The following is a 21,728-nucleotide window of genomic DNA, read 5'->3' as shown; positions in this document are numbered from 1 at the left end:
ATTTTTGCCTAATCAAAAATAACTGTGCCAGCTAATATTTCCATGCAAATATCAAGGGAAAAACTTTTCTTCCCTGCGTATGAATGTCATTTTTTTTTCTAGGCACTGAAATGCCATGATTTTTCAACATACAAAAGTGAAGGCAGAGTAAGATCCTGAGACATTATTAAAGTGCTATCATCTTACTACTCAACAGTGAAAAAAACCCAGAGAATCATATGTGTGTTTGATCTCCCTGTGCAATCTTCACAAAATATGGGGCTCTAGCCACAAGGCCAAGACACAGTTAATCAAATCCAAATGGGCATATTTTAGAATCATATGGATATTACCTCAGAATACAATTTAATGAAATACAAAGAGAAATCTTTAATGGGCTATAGACAAGCTAGGGTGGAAATGAACTACAACTCTTATTTATGGAGAAAGGGAGTTTGAAGAGTTATTAATCCCTTAAAATAAGATCATTTGCCACTATAAGTAAACAGTGAAATAAAGTGTTAAGTATTTGAAAGAGAAAATTAAGAAAAATAAGTCCACATAAAACCTGGAAGTTTTAAGGATACACATTATAACCAATGCTTCTTTTGGAAATAGAATAGTACTTTACCTGTGAGAAGGTTGATGAGATCCCATCTGCACGGCCATTGTAAATATAAATAGCACCTCGCAAGTCATCTTCCTGTGGAGCTCCGATAGCAACATCTATCCAATAATTTAAACAGTGGAAAAATAAATTATTGATACAAAGAATGCAACTTCGCAAACTAACCTTATGAACCTTAATTCATATCACATAAGAAAACTCTCTTTTATGAAAAATAAGTCTTCTCAGACAGAAAAAAATAAAATATGATCATCATCATATACAGGATTGCACACAATAGTTTGCACATGGAAGAAAGCAGAGTGGAAGCATCTGAGAGGCAGTGTAACAAAATGATTAGAACACGGGCTCTACAGCCAGACCACGAGGGTCTGATCTGAGCTCTGCCACTGGGCACTGCCACACTAGGCTGGGCCCATTTCTTAATCTGTGTTTCAATTCCCTCACCTATATAATGGGATCATAATAAAAATCCCTCTCAGCATAAAAGGATATAACTTATGTAAAGTGCTTAAAGCAGTGCCTTGCATGTAATAACTTCTCATAATCTATGAATATTTGATCATAAGAATTTTTATTTTGGGAGTCTAGACTTACCTTATTTGCAAAATGACTTTTAAATTAATTCCTATTCCAATGAAAATGATTAAGGTATCTGTTAGAGATATCTGCACACACAGACACACAGGATTTCAGAAAAAGGATTTGTTCTGTAAAATAATGATTATATCACCTTTCTGTATTATTGACAATTATGTCAGACTATGATACCATGCGAAAAAAGATCTGATCAACTAATATAAGAAAACCTGAGTAAATGACATGGTTGCTTAAGTGCTATAAATATATAGCACAAAGGAGAAAAATAATATTCTACAGTTGCAAGAGCATTTCATTATTTTACCAAGTATAGTCTATTTATGCACATATTTATTTATATGCAATGGTTTATTTAATAGACACCTAAAGTAGTTTGTCTTCATGATATTACTTATTACTATCAAATCGAAAATCATTTTATCAACTATAGTGGTAATTTTTGGCTACTATTTCAATGAGGAAAAAAATATCTTTGATATATAACTCCACGCTAAACAACGTAAAATTTTAAAAATGCAAAAGCTTTTCTATTTTCAGTTAAAAAGAAATGGTAGACACCTATATTTACTTTGTTTAGACATACTAAGGCTTGCCTCTTTTGACTTGTACAGAGTTTTTCAAACTTTCATATACAAATATGCCCACTCATTTATTCATTCATCGGACAGCTAGTGAGCACCTACTATATTCCAGGCAATTGCCAGGAGCTGGCAAAACAGGGCAGTATCACAGAAAGAAACTCATTGCCTAGTGGGGAGGAATGGCAAGTAAGAATAGACTAATAGCACAGCATATGAGGAGGAAGTGGTGGAAATTAGGAAAGGCTTCTCATAGAAGATGATGCCCAAGATGAGATTAAAGTATCCATAGGTCATAGACAGGTGAAGAAAAGGGGAAATGCAATTTAGAGGCAGGGAAAAGCCTGTGCAAGGGCAGGGAAGCAACAGGCAGCATGGCACATGTGAAGAATGGCAATTGGTTTGGAATAACTGGAGTCAGATTTGTGCAGAATATATACATACAGGAACAGAGGAGCAGGAATGGTAAGGAAGAGAAAGAGGAGGAGGAGGAGAAGAGGAGAAGAGGGACGTGAGAAGAAGGAGTGGGGAAAAGTATTTTATAGCCATTGAAGGGAAGACAGCAATTTATTTAATCGGGGCTGGGTTTATACTTCTACCGCTGTGGTTAAATCTCTAGAATTTGCTATATATTGATTCTTCATAACACATGAAAAAAATAACAAGCCTTGGTAGTGAAGTGGTTGATGTAATTCTTACAGTACCTGTTATTAGCAAGAGTGATCTAGATTAAGGCAAATATTCAGGAAAAATACAGATGAGCCTTTTCAGCCAAAATATTTAAAAGGCCCAGATAAATTTTTTTCCATACAGAGGACACTTGGGTGTATTCAATCTTTGGTTATCACATATGTAGATTCAAACTCTTCCTGGATTACAGTTGGATCTGTTATATAATAAAGTTCTAGCTATCATTATTCAAATGAGAAAGATATGTTTTGAAATATATACAATAAATATTTTTCAAGCCTATGCAACTTAATTTGGGACACAATATACAGAACATAGGTATTTAATGATTACTTTTACTTCTTATTTAAACATTTTATTTCATTCTTTTAGTATAAATCAAAATTATTAGTATGTCAGCCAACACTTATACTATGTTTACAATGTAGGCACTGTGATATGGGCTTTGTGCACATTTACCCAAGTAACTCTCACAACCACCATATTAAATACTCTGACTCCAACTTTACAGATGAGGAAACTGAGGCACAAGGTATAACCTGCTCAAGGTGACAGAGCCAGGATGTTGTGGAGCTGGGATTTAAACCCTGCAGCGTGGCGCAGATCCTGTGCTATTCCCATGCTCTATAAACTCATTAACAACAGAGGTCATACTCCCAAATTTCCCTTCCTAATACCAATTCCTGTTCTATATCAAAGAGGTTCTCTCTCTCTCTCTCTCTCTCTCTCTCACACATACACACACAGACACACATACACACACACACAGACACACACACACGAATACTATTCAGCCATAAAAAAAAAAAATGAAATCATGTATTCTGCAGCAACAGGGATGGAACTGGTGGGGGATGTCATTATCTTAAATGAAACAAGCCAGGCACAGAAAGTAAAATAACACATGCTCTTACTCATAAATCAGTGCTTTAAAAATGTGTTCACATGGATGTACAAAGTAGAATTAAAGGAGGAGACCACCCCTCATATTGACTTATGCCCAATTTCTGCCTCCAAAGAAAGAAAAAGTAAAAACTAAAAGGCAGAAATGAAATCCACAAGCAGACAGCCTGGCCCCACACCCTGGGCCTGGTAGTTAAAGATAGACCCCGACCTAATCGGTTATCTATAGATTACAGACATTGTATAGAAAAGCGCTGTGAAAATCTCTTTCCTGTTTTGTTCCGATCTAATTACTGGTGCATGCAGCCCCCAGTCACATACCCCCTGCTTGCTCAATCGATCACGACTCTCTCACGCGCACCTCCCTTAGAGTTGTGAGCCCTTAAAAGGGACAGAATTGCTCACTTGGGGAGCTCGGCTCTTGAGACAGGAGTCTTGCCGATGCCCCTGGCCAAATAAACCCCTTCCTTCTTTAACTCAGCATCTGAAGAGTTTTGTCTGCGGCTGGTCCTGCTACATTTTGATAGACAATGAAGACTCAGAAGGGAAAGAGGTTGTGGGGGGTGGATGATGAGAAATTACTTAATGGGTAAAAATGTATGTTATTTGGATGATGGATACCCACAAGCTCTGACTTGATCACTATGTAATTGATGCACGTAACAAAATTTCACTTGTACCCTATAAACAAATAAAACAGAAGTGCTTAATGATTTGACGATATATCAATATTTCAGGTGCACACAAAATAATAGTACAGCTTGTAATTTACAATTGTAGAACTTATTGTGGTTCTGCTCTAAAAATATTCAAACATATAGTCTAAAAGTCAGATAATAAGGCTCAAGGTGAAAAAAAACTAAACCAATAGTGGTCTTGTCAAGTCTATTTTACATGTGAAATAAAAAATATGATCTGCTGTTGGTCACGTCAGGTATATTAGTCTGTCTGACCAATTTTTCATGCTTTTGATGAGTTTTACACTAGACTTTTGCCAAATCAATTGGTCATCTTTTTAGAAAATGGCTTGTGTTGCTTTTCTAAGGACACAGGAAATTGATTTTTTTTTCCATTTGAGAACAATTGAAAAGTGACATGACAAATGCCAAGATAACTTAGGTTTGCTACGCAAAGTACCACAAAAATTTGCATAATAAAAAGACATTAAGTGTGATTTGCATCCAGTATTGTAGTCTCTGTCTTCATAATCCTACACTTCTTGCCATGAACACAAAGTATCTTTACCCATCCACCCCAGAAAAATAAAATAAGAGAAGATGGGGCAAAGTAATAAAGAAACACAAAGAAAAATAACTTGTAAATTCCTGTTGCCTCATGCAGGCAGACATGGTGGAATGGAATAAAAGACCTCAGCCAAGAACTAGGACACACTGGCCCTGTTTCCACATCAGCAATGGTCTTGCTAATATCTAAAATATAGAAAATGCCTACTCATGGGCAAAATAGAAGATAAAATTAGAACTGGAGGGCCGGGTGCAGTGGCTCATGCCTGTAATCCCAGCACTTTGGAGGCCGAGGCGGGCGGATCACAAGGTCAGGAGATAGAGACCATGCTGGTTAACACAGTGAAACCCTGTCTCTACTAAAAACACAAAAAAATTAGCCGGGGTGGTGGCGGGTGCCTGTAGTCCCAGCTACTCGGGAGGCTGAGGCAAGAGAATGGTGTGAACCCGGGAGTCGGAGCTTGCAGTGAGCCCAGATCATGCCACTACACTCTGGCCTGGGTGACACAGCGAGACTCCATCTCAAAAAAAAAAAAAAAAAAAAAACACTCACTGAAGTGTTAATGTAGCCACTAAATGTAAATATGCGGTGAATTATAAATGACATAAATAGCACAAAAATATGCAGGAACATTTTTAAAAATCATTTGCATAATAACCTTCCAGACATAAAGGTATTACCTTTAGGAGTGGAGTGCTGAGGGATTTCAGCGAAACAAGAGCTGTGTGAAGCCCAGGGTCTCATGTACAAATTGAGAGACTGCACTGTCCCCTGAAAGTCGCCTCTGAAGTCCTCTTCCTAAGTCTCATCGACAGAACACTCTCTGTCTGTCCTTCACACCACTGGAAAATTACCTGGGCTTTTCCCAGGTATAGAGTAATTTTGATAAGGGAATTTGCCTATTGCTCATGACAGTTTTACAGCTCTAACAATAATTCAAATTTGTCATTGACATTTTGATGCCACAAAAATAATTTCTCATGTGTACATACATATATTTTTCACATTCAAAAGAATAGTGAATGGTCTTCTTTAAATGTGCCAATTAAAACAAGACAGAGAAATCAGACAAAATATGTGTTTTACTAAACAGTGATTTTGCGTTTTTAAAAGAAAGAATTGGGTTGTCTCATACAACACACATGACAAATCAAAATGCATAAACATGGTTTTATCCATAGGTCTTTATTAGGTAGAACCCTTAAACTTGCTACTAAATAAGGCTTATGTTTTCAAGTATTAATTTTATTTTCTACTTGATGGTAGAACTATTAAAAAGGGTGCCACGATTTTCTTCATTTTCGTTTATTATGGCACATATTCTGTACCTGGTATGGTGCATCTGACCCAAAACGAATGTTCAATAAATGTCACAGAATTGCTGGTTACTTATGAGATGTAACATCAAGCATAATAAAATTTTATTTTTTGTTTTTAATCAAATCAGGCTTGTAATAAAAAGATAAATAACAATTTCTTATTGCTGTACATTAAAACTGCACACTTCTGAATGGAGAGATCAGTTATCAGTAAATTGCTTTTCTATGACACTGGATGGCTACATAGGAGCAGCGCTGACCTGAATTTATACAAACTCTCAAGAGATGTGAACTCAATGTGATGAGTGACGGCAGCAGTGGCCAATACAGGAGTGCAAACCAGGTGTCCCGCCCCCTTTCTAGGAAAGGCATAAAATACGACATGTTCCCTATTACAGCTCCAATTAAACGAAATAGCCACAATACCTTCCCTCACCCCTGTCCTGGATGAGGTTATTTATGAAAATGAGCCAGTGCCCAACATGGGGCCCTTGGGGGGTAAGGGAAGTAGGGGGAAGCTAGTGATGGGTGGGGTACAGAGAGGCTCCCCTCCATACATGTTTTTTTTAAAAATTATGTGTAATCATAATAACCAAAAGTATATACACATATTTTTTCTCTTCTTTCAGTTTTAAAATAGTAAACAAAAAATCCAGAACAGTAATACTTGTATAACAAGTTACACTATTTGACGTTTAAGAAGGTTCACTGGAAGCATGTATTCAATAACTGACTTTTTGTGTAGAATAAGGCATTTTATATATTTAAAGTAGATTGTGGTATCTAGGTACAAGAAGACATTAAGGAGATGAGAATTTATAGTATCCCATCACTTTAATCTCTGAGAAAGCTTTAGCCTAAAATTACCATACACTAATTGCCAATGGCCTTATCAAGAAGACAATTATGAACCCTAAAAATAAGTATCAAATACTTATGTGCTGAACTCCAGGAAATTGCACACTCTCCTCTTAACCTATTCATCATTTTATGCACAGTTTTAACAGACTCAGTTACTTACCACTTAGAACTAGATTGATAAAAGCAAATTTTTAACAGGGAATGCTAGTAGATGCAGCATTTCAACAACAGGACTGACATCCATGGCGATATGCACAGTTACCATACTACCATCTATTCAATTAGTAAAAAACTTCAATATCAGTGGGTAAACAGCCACTGTCCCCAGGCTTCCCAATGGCCTGCTCAGAATCTCTTCTCGAATTCCCCAGATCCTCCCACAACATAGCCATAGGGAATGCCTGGCAGAGCAGGGGCTTCCAGAACCCTGCTCCAGCTCTGCAGCCAGCCTCTGTTGGGTTTGGTCAGTGTCTTTATTGTACTGATAGTTAAATACCGTGGTCCAATGAGTCTACGATACACATTTCCTGCCCATATTTTATTATTTCTGAAATCAGGATCTTCCTTAACAGAAAAATGGTGGGTGTAACAGCTTAATAGGTAGCTTTTAGGGACACATAAATAATAACGCAGTTTCTAATCAATGGTGCCTTAGAATCACTGAAATAAGGTATTTTGAATATCATCCATTATTAACAGTGGTAAAGATCAATGGGTGACAATTGAGGAGAAGTCATATATAACACTAAAGAAAAGAAAAAACTTAGCATGCCATTCTGGCTCCATCTTCTATAGGAAGGTAAACAATACAAAACTTTAATCATATTTTCTTCCGTAAACCGTTTTAAAAGCAGAAATCAAGCACTAATTTGATAATTTTAATTACCTTCAAAGCCATCATTGTCAATGTCGCCAAGATTAACTATAGATTCCCCAAATCTTGCAGCATATTTGTCACTTCCAACGAGGTTTATTTCCATTGCATTCATTACTGCTCCCTAGATAGAAAGGGAGAGAAAAGGTGTCATTATAACACTCCCTGACAACTTTACACAATTTACTGTTGTAATTGGATATGGATTTTTTCTAATGTGTCAAACAAGTTGGACAAACTACAGACTGAGCTTTAGTACACACATCTCAGTTCAATTCAATAAATATTTATTGAGTCTGTCAACACATAATAGTATTAGAGCTCAGAGGACATAAAAAACTGTCAAACTCATGATCTCTAGCTTTGAAAATCCAATAAATCATTTTGATAATTCAATTTAGCAAATATTTATTGAGCCTCTACTAAAGACAACACACTGCGCAAAGAGTGAAAAGGTGAAAGGGGGCAAGGCAGTGTGTGTGTGAAACACATTCCCTTTCTTCAATAAGCCCACAGTTATAGGGAAGGCTTAGCACAAGCATATAAATGACTGAGAAGTAGAAACTGCTTTACAATATCGAGATGCAAAAAAAAAAAAAAACTAATTATAATAGAAGAGATTTCATAAAGGAAATGGCATGCCAGGTGGCTATTGAAGGATAAGCGTAATTTTGATATACAGAGAAAACTAGCAGTAAAACAAATTCCAAAGAATTTGGCTCTAATGAATGGTATGTATAATGAATGAGACAAAAATGTCAGATTGCAGTCTTATAGTGTAGCGTCTTCATTGTCGAGGAAAATTTACTCTTAATTTAGGGAACAATACTAAACACTGAAGGTTTCTGAGTTGAGGAATGACATGATTGAAGCTGGCCTTTGGAACCAGCAGCAGTGGAACATAGATTAGTCAACTAATAACTAGGAAGGAGGAAGATGAGTTACTACAATAAGACATTCAATAATGTAATAATTAGCTGTTGCAATAACAGCTACTAGTTCTCTTTGCAAACTTTGATCATGTCAGTCTTTTGTATTAAAAAGAAAAAAAGGCCATGTCCTTTATTCTTCTCAAATCTACTTGGCACTCCTTAAGCATACACACGCTCTCTGTCAAGTGTCTTCACTTGTGAATTTTCCAATAGAAAAATTCTGATTTTTGTCTTTCTCAAACACTACTTCCTCTGTAAAAGCTTCTTGACCCAAAGGGAATCACTTCTTCCACTCTGTATGTACTTATAATGTGCCATGTACCATGTCGTAGTCAATTGTTTACTCCCATTGGTGTCTTCACAAGATCCTGAAGTCCTGGGGTTAGCTCTAAGATTATTAGCTCTTTTTATAGTCCTGGTTACATTTCAGATACTCACTAAATGTCATTTATTTTATTTTAAATGAACTAAGATAACTGGGAATCATCTTTATAAATATAATCACTGACACTGAAGCAGTGAATGATTGATTCAAAGGAGTCAGGGATAAAACAGCTTGGCTCCTGGGCAAATGTCTAAATTAAGGAGCGGAAGGGTGAAAAGGCTCCAGGGAGAACAGACAAGGTATAGACTTAAGACAATGCAATGGCTCTGAAGTTCTGGAAGGAGAGTTTCAATAGGAAGAGGTGATCACTCTTCTTCAAGTATTCCCTAGTCACAGAGAGTGGTGACTGAGAGTTCGCTAGGAACCCCTGAGAGCTATTTTAGTACAAGTAGGTAGAAGCCAGAGTCACTCAAGTATCATTCTTTCTTGAGTTCATTCAAAAACAATTTCACCTACTTGTCTAGGACTCTTCCAAGCCCTGATGAAACTGCGGTAAACAAGACAGACAATCTCTCTCCACAAGGCATCTATACTACTGTAGAAGAACAGACAATACCAAATCAAATCAATGTAAATAAATGCCACTTAGTGGTTAGTGCCATTTCAGAGAGTTGAGAAATGAGAGGTTAGATGGAACAAAGGAAGACTAATCTACATCAGAGGATTTAAAAGCTGGAATCAATTATTAATTTAATCCAAGTGTTTCATAAGAGTAGTGCCTCGGGGTAGGTATGAGGGAAGAACAGGAGGATAGCCGAGTGGGTAGAAGGGTTTATCTGTTTTTTCTTAATGAGATTAAGATTTCAATGGGGGAAAAATGATTCTATATTGCTTTATTTTAGGTATACATGTGGATGTTTAGAAGTAAAGAGGAAAATAAGAGAAATTTGCAGCACGAGGATGTAGCAAGTACAAAGACCACTATTTTTGGAGACAGAAATGGAATAAAATTATCTGATATCACTATTAATGAGATTTAATGATCACTGTGTAGATAATTTGCTTTTACTATTAAACGTAGGTTAAATACAGTGTAGGAAATACCAAAGCATAAATAACTTCCCTGCTCTCTATTTTAAACTTAGAGAATCTTCCATTTATAAGACTAGATGTTTTCTTTCTTAAATTGTAGAGTTTAGTCTGATGCTTAATATAAGAACTTGCTAAATGCTCTGAAACCATTGACTGAACATCGTTACAAATACTTTATTGAAACAGAGTCCACTTTGTTGAATCCTGACTGAAAAATGCTATGCCATTAGAAATGAACTGGTCCTCTCACAAGCCCACTCTTGTTTTCAAATCAAAGAACAGGCCAAGAAGATCTCATTAAGACTCTATCAATTTTTTGTTTTGACTTAACGTCAAGAATCTAGGCTGGCAAGATAAGGCCAGAAGTCTTTGAATTATCAAGTGGTCAGTTTCTACCACAAATTATCACTAATAATTTAAAATTGAATCATAGTAATTACCTATTTATACAATTAATATATCCACTGTGGAATAAACTGTGCCAATTTTATATTCTTATCAAGAGCACAATATATATGAATTATGAAAATTAATATTTTAACAAAACACATCTTGTTTCTAATTGTTTTCAAATTAAGAAATTGAAAATACTTAATTCTTCATCTTCTAGTCCTAGTAATATTTTATAATTCATATAAGGACCTTAAATAGCACTATTAAGAAATCTACATTTTGAAGGAGGTATGAAAATTATTCTTTCAAATTAGATTAGTATCAACATAAAACTGCAAGAAATTTCAGCTACCAGAGTGAACCCATACAAGCTGTGAACAGAGAAACTCCCTAACAATCTATTTCATAGATTGTTCTGGAATATCAAAATGGGAAACTTTCCCATTCATCATCATATTCCATTTCATTTTTAGAGCATCAGTACAGTATTAGAATTTTAACTTTTGTCAATAAAAGAAACCTGAAAACAATCTCAGATCTCTGGAATAAGGCCAATTTGAGTTTTGATCATAATTCCATAAATGGCTTCCAGTTGGGGCACTTGGACATACCGAGCCAGAGTTGATGTACACAAACACTCTTCCTTCCTCTCTGATGGTGCTCTGCATGGGTGCTCCCACGAGCAGATCTGAGAAGCCATCTGCGTTGAGGTCCACAGCACACACAGAAGCTCCAAAGTACGATCCAAGCTGTCCCAAAACAAACCAGATCCACTCATTGAGAAAAAAGCAGGGTTACTCGCAAAAGCCCAAAGAGATACTAAAGACAGAGACATATTACCTTTTTACCTTTCATTTCATGTAAGATATTTAGTTCTTTTTCATCAATGCTGAATATATATGCCTGTAATTAGGGAAAGAATTAGAAAAGTTTTTAGGAATAACATATATTTTTAAAAACTCCACTCATTTCTGTTTGATCAAAACATGAATTTTTACAACTTGCAGTTAATTGCTCAAATATAAAAATAAATCCTTTTAAGAGTGACACAAAAGGGTTTGGGATCCACTGTTACATTAATATGCCTTACTTGCAAAAGTATTTTCTCAGGAATTATCTTATTGATCCTATAGAGGGGGCACCAGAAGTGTTGTTTGCCTCTTTTCAAAAGTAAGGCTCAGAAAATCTGGGTGACCAATGTGCACATAGCAACAAAGCAAAAACTAAAACCAGAAATAATATTTCCTTCTTTCTAGTCTTACTACAAAATATGTAGTTACCTCAACTTATTTTCAGCTGTGAAACCGTTCACCATATACTCCCTGGACATTTTTAGATAGTTCTATCTTATAATTTTCTTAAGGGAAACAAAGTCTCATTTGACTTTTGTAATTTTTCAGAAAGTTTTTGCTAAATTTCTTCTAAAACCATAACATCTTTCACCAATTCCACTAAATGTAATAACCTGTTCATCATTTCTAATCTTTCTTGCCTTACAACATTCACAGTTTCTCCTTTAATATCTTATTCATGCAATGTATTTGAACCTTTGTGAAGAAATAAATATAAAAATGTAATTCTTACTTTACCAATCTGCTCATGTTGAGGAGCTCCTCCAACTACTTCGGTAGTATGCTGGCTCCGAAAATGACCAGCTCCAACCGAATATCCTTTAAGAAAAGGGAGAAAGTATGAGAGTCCTGGGTAAAGTACATCATTTGGTAATATGGGTAAAATAGATCATTAAATTAAATTATACTGAATTCAAAATGACTACATTAAGCAGTTAAGAATATTTAGCATAGAGATACTCAAAATTGGTCATTCATTATGTTTTATGCAATTTTGATATGTGTTACAAAACTGCAGTCATATGGTTTGTATTTCCGAGTCTTAGAAATTGAAAATAGCATCTTTACATCTGGTGCAGTATAATCAGTTTCTAGGATTACAACAGACATATTTTAGAGTATATTAAATATAAAATCTCAATTGGGAAATGAAAACTTTAAACTTTAAATAAAAATCCTGCTAAAGTTCAACTTTTTTTTTGCCAGCAAATCTTTCTTTTGTGATGACTTTTCGATGACAAAAAAATTGTTTGGTAATATGGTTAAAATAGATCATAAAATTATTTGTATTTTATGTGATAAAAGGCATGTCAAGTTATATTTCTTGAACTATTTAAAAGTATCCTTTAATCATAAACAAGAAAACATTGAATTGTAACAAATTCTTCTACTTGAAATTTCTTTTGTTTGAATAGAAAGAAAGAGTGCTTGTTTTTATAATTATTTCTGAGTGTAAGATGCTCACATTTGACACACACACAGTTTAAACAAATCTGGATTTCCTGAAAATCTATAGGAAAAACATTTATTTTCTTGTAATGGACATTAATGCCAGAAAACTTTGCATTTCTGTTGAAATACAGATGATAAAGTACCCTACTATTGACTTATGAGATGAGGAGGAGGAAGATGATAAAAATAGTTAAGCTCTGGGAAATGCTATAAGAACTTATGAGGTGAAAGGTCAATGAGCTGTTTTTAGACCCACATGCTTCATGGAGCCCCTCATCCGGAATGTAGTGGACAGTACCACTGGCTTTCAGTTGGTCCTTAAGGAAACTATACTTACTTACACAGATGTTTAAATGAGTTAATTCATGTAAAGTTCTCACGAAAAGTTCCTGAGATATGGGAGGCACTCTACAGAAACCACCTGTATAATCAGTGGACTACATAGAGATACAAACTTACTAATGTTTCCTAAAGTGAACCACAAAGAGTAAACTAAACTAGAAGTCCTATTAAGAATTATATATTGATGATTTTAGTCACATGTGTAAATGTAAAATATTGAGTTCACTAAAGTTTCATAAATCCTATCCTTAAGAGACAGTTTCTGAACTGCCTAATTATTACTGTAATTACACTGGCCATTTAGATCTTTGGAAAATACATTTTCCTTATTTATAATTATAGTACTAGTATTTGTAAGGCACAGATCATGTAAGTTTGTCAATTTTTATAGTACCTAAATAACTTCCAAATTTTACTTGATTTTGTTTGTCTAAAAAAGCCTTGTACTTATTTGTAGTTATATTGTAGACAAAAAGAGAGCCAGTCCAATAAGATGATCCTGGGGCTCCCATCACAATTAAATCCTGTAAGAAAAAAAAAAACTATTATTATTTAAAATTTAATCTCACCACCCCAAACCTCCTCCAGATACACGATAGTGAAGAGAACATATTTTTATAATAATAAATTCCTGAGGTAGGAATATTCTGTGAAGTTAAAACATACTAGGAAAAAAAAAAGCCAGAGAAGTTGACTAATGGATTTCTAAAAGCAAAATCTTCAGAGAAGAAACTCTGAAACTCTCATTTAATGCATTTATCAGTGGATTTCAAAAGTTGAAGGCAAAAGTACTGAATGCTAGAGTAAGCTTTTGGGAGAAAGGCAATGTGGTTCCTATTAAAGAAAATCATATGTGGGTAATTCATTAGTGCTAATTATGGAGATAATCACGTGTTGCCAAAGAATAAAAAGCAGACTTAATTTACTTCTATTTGCAAAGAACCACTGACTAATTTTTCTAATAATGTTAGCTTAGGGAAAAAAAGTCCAATGGAATGTGGGGCATATTTTGTTATACAGAGGAATTTAGGAGAAGGAGAAGATTGGAATGAGCATGCCCTTGTCTGGTATAGTATGAACACTTTCAGCAGTTCAATATCTTTAGCATATTTCTATACTCCTAAACAATCCTAAACTTAAAAAAAGTCAACTTAAACTGAAGAAAGCATTTTCTTTGTAAGCATTTTAATATAACTGTTAATATTTGCAGACACTGTCAACCCCAAACTTGATATAGCGCCTGATCTTCATGGAGTCAAAAAACATCCCTGAATTCATAGCATGTTTTTAAGAAAAACTGAGAGATTTGGGGTTGAGTACAACTGTGCCCTTTCATGCATATCCTAGAATGTTAGAAAGAGTAAGAAATCTTGGGAATATTGTCTATCTGATTTAAGGGGATATTAAGTTCTTAAATTTCCCAATTATCATAATTTTAATGAAAAACATAGACTGATATGCTTCCTTTGCCCCTCAACTAGAAATTTAACATACTTGGGTTGATATTTTCAATACCTAAGTTAACAAGACAATTAACCGTAGCTACTTTTGATTTTCATTAAATTCTTGATGAAAGAAATATTTTTCAGTATAGATTTTAGTTCATCTTATGTAGTATAGCCATCTAAATATTGATATTTTATTGAAATATATGTGGAATTTTGAGTGGCAAAAATTAAGTTGTGATATTCAAATTTAAGAGACATGATGAAGATGTTGCACAATTTTTACTTTAAAACATATCAGTCTTCCAAACTGTGAGAAGAATTAAGACTCTATATGTAAACATTTATAGTAGCTATTTTTTGAACAATTACCTTTGTGTAAAAACTAGATATTCCAGCTTGACATGATGCAAAATTTTCTCCAAATTTTTTCACATAATCTAAAATGAAATATTAAAACAACTCAGAATTTTATCTTAAAATAAAGATATAATCTCCATATTTTTTTCTTAAATAAATCCTTAAAAAAACATCCTTTAAGATCTATAGTTTGTACTTTTTAAAAATAAAAACCAGTAACCTTGATATAACAAATCCCTTCCATATTAATATTCAAAATATCCCCATGAAATGGCAATAAAAATATCTCCCTCTGCTTCTTCATAGGAAGCACACACAGCATATACTCAAAAAATTTTTGTCAAGTGAGTAAGACAGAGGTGGGATTTGTGATTTTGAGTCCATATTTTCTTTTTACTGTATATATCTAAGGTGTATAACATCAGGTTTGATATACGTATATAGTGAAACAGTTAACTACACTTAACATACATACCTCCTCACAGTCATCTTTTTTGTGCATTTAGAGGGAAATCTACTCTCTTGGCAAATTTCCAGTGCACAATTATTAACTCCAGTCCTCATGCTGTACATTATATCTCTAGACTTATTCATCCTACACAAATGCAGCTTTGTACACTTTCACCAACATCTCCCCATTCCTAACCCTCTCTCTACTCACCCTCTTCTCTATGTATTTGACTTTTTTAGATTCCACAGATAGGTGAGATCATAGAGTATTTGTCTTTCTGGGCCTAGCTTATTTCACTTAAAATAATGTCCTTCAGGGTCATCCATGTTGTCACAAAAGTCAGGATTTCCTTTTTAAAAGGCTGAATAATATTCCATTGTATATGTTTATGTATATATGTGTGTATATATACACCTCACACAATTCCTTATCCATTCATTCATCTGTCAATGGACACTAAGGTTGTTTCTGTAACTTGGCTATCGTGAATGCTGCTGCAATGACATAAAAACACAGATCTCTTTATGTGGTACTGATTTAATTTCCTTTGGATATATACCCAGAAGAGGGATTGCTAGACCATATGGTAGTTTTATTTTTAATTTGAGTAACTTCTCTACTGTTTTCTATAATGGCTATACCAATTTACATTCCCGCCAACAGTGTGCAAGGGTTCCCTTTTCTTCACACCTTCGCCAACACTTGTTATCTCTTGCCTTTTTGATAATCACAATTCTAATAGGTGTGAAGTGATATTTCATCGTGGTTTGTAATTTGCATTTCCTTGATGATTGGTGATGTTGAGCACCTTTTCATCTACTTATTGGCTATTTTGATGCCTTCTTTGGAAAGAAAGCCATTTGGTCTCTTGACTATTTTTTAATCAGTTGTTTGGTTTTTTGCTATCGAGTTGGTGAGATCCTTATATATTTTAAATATATAGGACTTATGTGAATATTATTTCCCATTCTGCAGACTGTCTCTTCACTCTGTTGATTATCTCCTTTGCTATGCAGGAGCTTTCTAATATAGTCTCATTTGTTTATTTTTGCTTTTGTTGTCTGAGCTTTTGGTGTAATTTCCAAAAACTCATTGCCTAGACTAATGTCAAGTAGCTTTTCTCTTATGTTTTCCACTAGAAGTTTTATGGTTTCAGGTATTGTGTTTAAGTCTTTAATCCATTTTAGTTGACTTTGGTATATTTGCTAAGGGTTCAATTTCATTCTGTTGCATGCGGATAGCCAATTTTCCCAAAGGCATTTAAAAAAAAACCTTTCAGGTTCAGGGCTCATGTACAAGTTTGTTGCACAGACAAATTGCGGGTTGTGGGGGTTTGATGTACAGATTATTTCCCCATGCGGGTAATAAGCATAGTACCCGACAGGTAGTTTTTCGATCCTCTCTCTCCTCCCACCCTCTACCCACCAGGTAGGCCCCAGTGTTTGTGCCTACTTTGTGTCTCTTGTGTCCATATGTATTCAATGTTTAGCTCCCACTTATAAGTGAGAACATGTGGTATTTGGTTTTCTGTTCCTGTGTTAGTTCGCTTAGGTTATTGGCCTCCAGCTCCATCTAAGTTGCTGCAAAGGACATAATCTCGTTATTTTTTATGGCTTAGTATTCTACAGTGTGTATGTATCACATTTTCTTTATCCAATCCAACACTGGTGTGCATTTAGGTTGATTCCATGTCTTTGCTATTGCTAACACCATTTATTGAAGAGAGTATCCTTTCTTAGATTTTGCCCAACTGAAAATATAGACTGAATCAAGATCTGCATGGACATAAAGGTCTATTATTACAAAGCCCCATGAATGAACGATTTTGGAACTTACTAAGGGGGCAAAGCTTTACTTCTTCCAAAAAATGATATAAGTAAACTTCTACGAAAATAAGAATTGGAACCACAGCTTCCTTTTGGCTTTGCTAAGCATAAAACTTAAATAAATTGGTAAGTCATTTATAGTGACCATTTCCAGTCAGGCATTTTCATCCCTTTCAAAAAAATATATCTTACCTGATCCTGTATTTTACAATTGTAGATGTGTTAGGTTTATGGCATCTTGAGATTTTTGTAGTATGTGGCTAGGTATATCTGAGAAAAACTAAAAACTCTACTATGAAAATATTTTAAATATAAACCAAAAACTATTAGGAAAAAGAAGATAGCAAACATACAGAAACCAAGACTGAGTTTTATTGCAACTGAGAATCAATACTCACTTTTTTATCTTTTGGGTATCCGAAGGCAAAATAGGAATATATGTAATATAAGCTGCTCTGTGACGTCACATTCCAAGGAAGAAAGAGCCAAGTCTTATTAGCATCAATAATTGAACTCAAATACTTGGCCAAAGTTTTGCCAACCAATAAAATTTTTCTTTGGGTGCCGAGGGATTTTTTTTGAGAGTGAGGGTGGTTAGAAAATTAGAAATTTGCATTCATATGTTTCTTAGCTTCCTAAAGACACATTGTTGGATTTTAGTTTTGCTGCAGATATCCTCTGACATGCTCTGTTGACATTCACCCCAATTCTGCTCACTTCTGTTATGTCCTAGCTCTGTACTTGCTGATGCTACCTATAGCACAGAGTTACCATGAGAAAAATGTTTCAAACTCAAGACACCAATCTCTTGCTGCTTGAACGAAAACATGTAAATTAGAAAAAGAGATAGTGAGTGCGAATGAAAGATTTGCTTACACTGATTATTCTTCCCAATTACTCCTGGAAGCTAAAGGTAAAACTGGAAACCTAAAGTCTTTCTTTTTAATCAGACTTCCAGTATAATTTCACAATTTAAATGTCCTATATTTGCTGGGCACTAGTCTCACTTATACCAAATTGAAAGTAAATTTAATGCAAAAGTGGGTAGTTAACCAGCTAGATTTCAGAGTTATTAAAATTGTAGAATTTTTATAGCACAAAGTGCATTTATGAAAAATAATGCTATTGCAATTGGGTAAAGAAAGAAATTGAGTAGTTAAAAAGAACATAATTACTTAGAAGATCTCCCTCTCCTCTGAACATGTAAACTTGAACATAAATTTAAAACACTAAAAGGTATTCACTTACTTATCTTTATCTAATTCATATCAAAATCATGCCTTACCTTGATAACATGGAGCTATTCTTTTACTCAGTTCTGTTCGTAAATCAGGGGGCATTCCATAGCAACCACCAGTGGGGAGCTTATTTTCATTCTTTATGTAAAATATATTTTTCCATCTATGCCCACAAGTCTGAATAAAATAAAAGTAGACCAAATGATGTGAAAGCTGCACCCAGGATAGCTGATTTCACGATGGATCAGTGGACCAGTTCCAATACCTACCACAATGGATCCATTTTCTCCTGGCTGTCTGGAAAGTGTGACCCCCAACCACTGATTGTCTCTCTCTTCCAAACAAGTCTTTCCACAAGGTTCTCCATTAGGGCTACCTATAGCATGTGAAAATAATTTTATCAGTTGTATTGAAAACATTCTACAAAAGAAGAGAAAACTGTGCACGCATCCCCAGTATTTTTCCGTTAACTACTTCTCTATCTTATATTCAGTGCACAATGTGAGGATAAATGTGAATTACTCTGTGCCAACATAATTATTCTCTAATACAAGGTGACTTTTGTTGTAGAAATGACCTCTGACTGGTAGCACCATGAAGAGATAGACTCAATCATATAAGAGATAGCTAACAGGACTAGGAGTGGGGAAAACCACTTAAAGCTAATACAAGGTTGTGCAACTACAACTGCTGTGTCTAATGCTTGGAAAACAATTAGCCATTTATCTAACAACGTAAGCAATATTATCAAAGCACTTTTAAAAATGTTTCTTTTACTGAGATATTAAGAATAGAAAGACTATAATACATCCCCAGCAATTAAGGTACAATTTATTGGAACTGGAAGGTGATGATTAAGCATGCAGAAAGTGGAACATACAATTAGCATACCAATAATGCCTTGTGTTTACAAGAAACTGCCCTATGTTTACATTTATTGGAATATGACTCATGTTTTCAACAGAGATAAAAATGATTTGGAAACCAGATTATCTCAGTAGTAAATAAAAAACTTCAATACATACTTTGGCAAATGCATGAATAGCCAAACATAAATAAAATACTCATGTACTAGATAGTACTTCTATACTATATAAGAAATGGTCTTCACAGTGATCATTTTTTTCTTTTGTTAGAAAAAATTATTTGTGTTATAGCTGGGTTCCTATTAAAATCCTACGTTAAGTAATTTCAAATAAGTTACTTTGGGGGAGAGTAAGATGCAGTATCCTAAGATTCTTTTTGCTGTCTTTATTTTCAGCCTCTTCAGTTGGCATGTGACAATTCTATTGCATCTGTTCTTAATTCCTGGCAAATACATTAGCATCAATTTGATTGGATAAGGATGTGGAACTCGGGTTTGTTAATTTTGAACACTGGTCACTAGGTACCAAGTTCTCATGAATCTATGGTGACCATTCTCTATATCATTGGCACTTTGTCTCCTCCTATAATGTTGACCCCTAAATGTAGTTTCCTGGGCAAACTCAGAACCCTTACAGAGATACAGACTAATATTTTTATTCTTATTTTTTTGGTACCAATGGGGATCTCACTATGTTACCCATACTGGTCTTGAACTCTTGCCTCAAGTGATCCTCTTGCGTTGACCTCCCAAAGTGCTGGGATTACCAGCATAAGCCACCATGCCTGGTAAGGCTAATATTTGAGAAGTGAAATTATTTGCACTAAGTCTCCTGGGTAGGAGAGATTTTGTTTAAGGAGTATGGGAAGATGTTTGTTTATACTTTTGTTTTCTAAAATGTCATTCAGGAAAAACAACCTTTAATCACAACTGAAGTGAAGAAAATGTTTGAGCCCCTCCTCTAGAGATTCTGCTCCAGCAAGTCCAGGTGAGGCCCTGATTACCCTAGGTCAGTGGTTCCCAGTCTTTTTGGCACCAAGGACTGGTTTCGTGAAGACAATTTTTCCATGGGCAGTGGTGAGGGTTGGAGTGAAACTGTTCCACCTCAGATCATCTGGCATTAGATTCTCCTAAAGAAAGCACAACCTAGATCCCACGGCTGTGCAGTTCACAATAGGGTTTGCACTCCTACGAGAATCTAATGCCACCACTGATCTGACAGAGGCAAAGCTCAGGTGGGAATGCTCACTGGTCCACCGCTCACCTCCTGCTGTGCAGCCCAGTTCCTACCAGGCCACGGGCCAGTACCCATCCACAGCCCAGGGATTGGGGACCCCTGCCCTAAGTGGTTCTCATGGTCAGGAACACTGTTACTGTGAAATGCAGAGAATGTTTTTCTGGACAGCATACACATAGAATAAATGACAACTCTCACTAACTGGTAATGGCTTCCTGGAGAACTAGACTGAAGGGAGGAGGACCAAGACTAGGTCTGGACAAAGAATGCTGGGATTGATTGGCAATGGTTGCTATTAGAATTGGAAAGGAGTCTTGCTGTGGCCCAAACCTTGGTAAAGAACGGTCCAGGTGGACACATAAGGTCTCCGTGTTAAATTGAGAAAGGAAGGGATGAAGAGAGAAATGACACGAAAACAGAAGGGGAAAACAGAGGGAAGATGGTAGGAGAAAAAGAAATTGTGTGTGGGAGATAGGTAAGGTCTAAAACAGGGAGTTGTTATTGTGGCTACCTGATGCCAAACCAACAAAATTTAAAGTAAAAGAGAATGAAAAACAAGGCATTTTAATTTTCATTATAATACAATTTTCAGTTTCCACTAAAATCAATTGTTTACTGTCAAAAATAGATAACAAATGGTAGATTCAGTCTACATGAAGTTCCTGTTATTTACTACAATAGCCATGTTAATAAGTTCCCTCTGAAAATACTAAAATTTTTATGAAGTTATAGTCAACACTCAGTTAATTGAGCAAAGGAAAATTAAGGACAGGAGAGGATGGGGGTCACAAATAACACGGAATGTATAATAGACACTTTCATTACGATTACATCTGATATTTAGAAACAAATCTAATATTCTAGAGAGAGCCACCCAGAAGATTAAAAAGACAATAGTTTAGAACCAGAAAGTACCATGTAAATAGCTTAATGAAAATGGCCAAAAAATTATGTGCAAAAATAGTGTATTGTTATCGGTTTCTTAGCTGAACTGTTTTGTAAATTTCTAAGTGAAGACTAGACAAACTCTTGCATTATGAACTGTTATCTATTTAATATTCTGCACTGCCTCCTCCTTGTTTCAGTTTTAGCTCCATCAGGTAACATGACAATGTCATCACTGCCCAGGCTCACACTGAGGTTTACACACACCACAAACTACTCACTTTCTCACTTACTAACATCACTTCCCTGAAACTTCTTTCTCTCCACATGAGTGCCTCTCAGCTCTCTGGGAAAAGG

The 21,728-nt window shown here is 35.3% G+C and overlaps 1 protein-coding gene across 1 annotated transcript in view; it reads right to left on the bottom strand.

Annotated features, from left to right (window-relative positions):
* ITGA4 (integrin subunit alpha 4) overlaps positions 1-21,728 on the bottom strand; it is an 80,251-nt gene that overhangs the window by 43,619 nt on the left and 14,904 nt on the right. The window contains exons 3-11 of the mRNA XM_054479296.2: positions 18,654-18,760; positions 18,432-18,561; positions 14,882-14,949; positions 13,459-13,588; positions 12,004-12,089; positions 11,260-11,322; positions 11,031-11,168; positions 7,690-7,801; positions 611-705 (exon numbers count right to left, since the gene is read on the bottom strand). Coding sequence (XP_054335271.1) covers positions 611-705; positions 7,690-7,801; positions 11,031-11,168; positions 11,260-11,322; positions 12,004-12,089; positions 13,459-13,588; positions 14,882-14,949; positions 18,432-18,561; positions 18,654-18,760 — 929 coding nt within the window. The remainder of the gene's footprint in view (positions 1-610; positions 706-7,689; positions 7,802-11,030; positions 11,169-11,259; positions 11,323-12,003; positions 12,090-13,458; positions 13,589-14,881; positions 14,950-18,431; positions 18,562-18,653; positions 18,761-21,728) is intronic.

This window comes from Pongo pygmaeus, chromosome 11, assembly GCF_028885625.2.
Source record: "Pongo pygmaeus isolate AG05252 chromosome 11, NHGRI_mPonPyg2-v2.0_pri, whole genome shotgun sequence".
Taxonomy (NCBI): domain Eukaryota; kingdom Metazoa; phylum Chordata; class Mammalia; order Primates; family Hominidae; genus Pongo; species Pongo pygmaeus.
The sequence above is the reverse complement of the archived record's forward strand: the minus strand, read 5'-3'. Positions and strand labels throughout refer to the sequence as shown.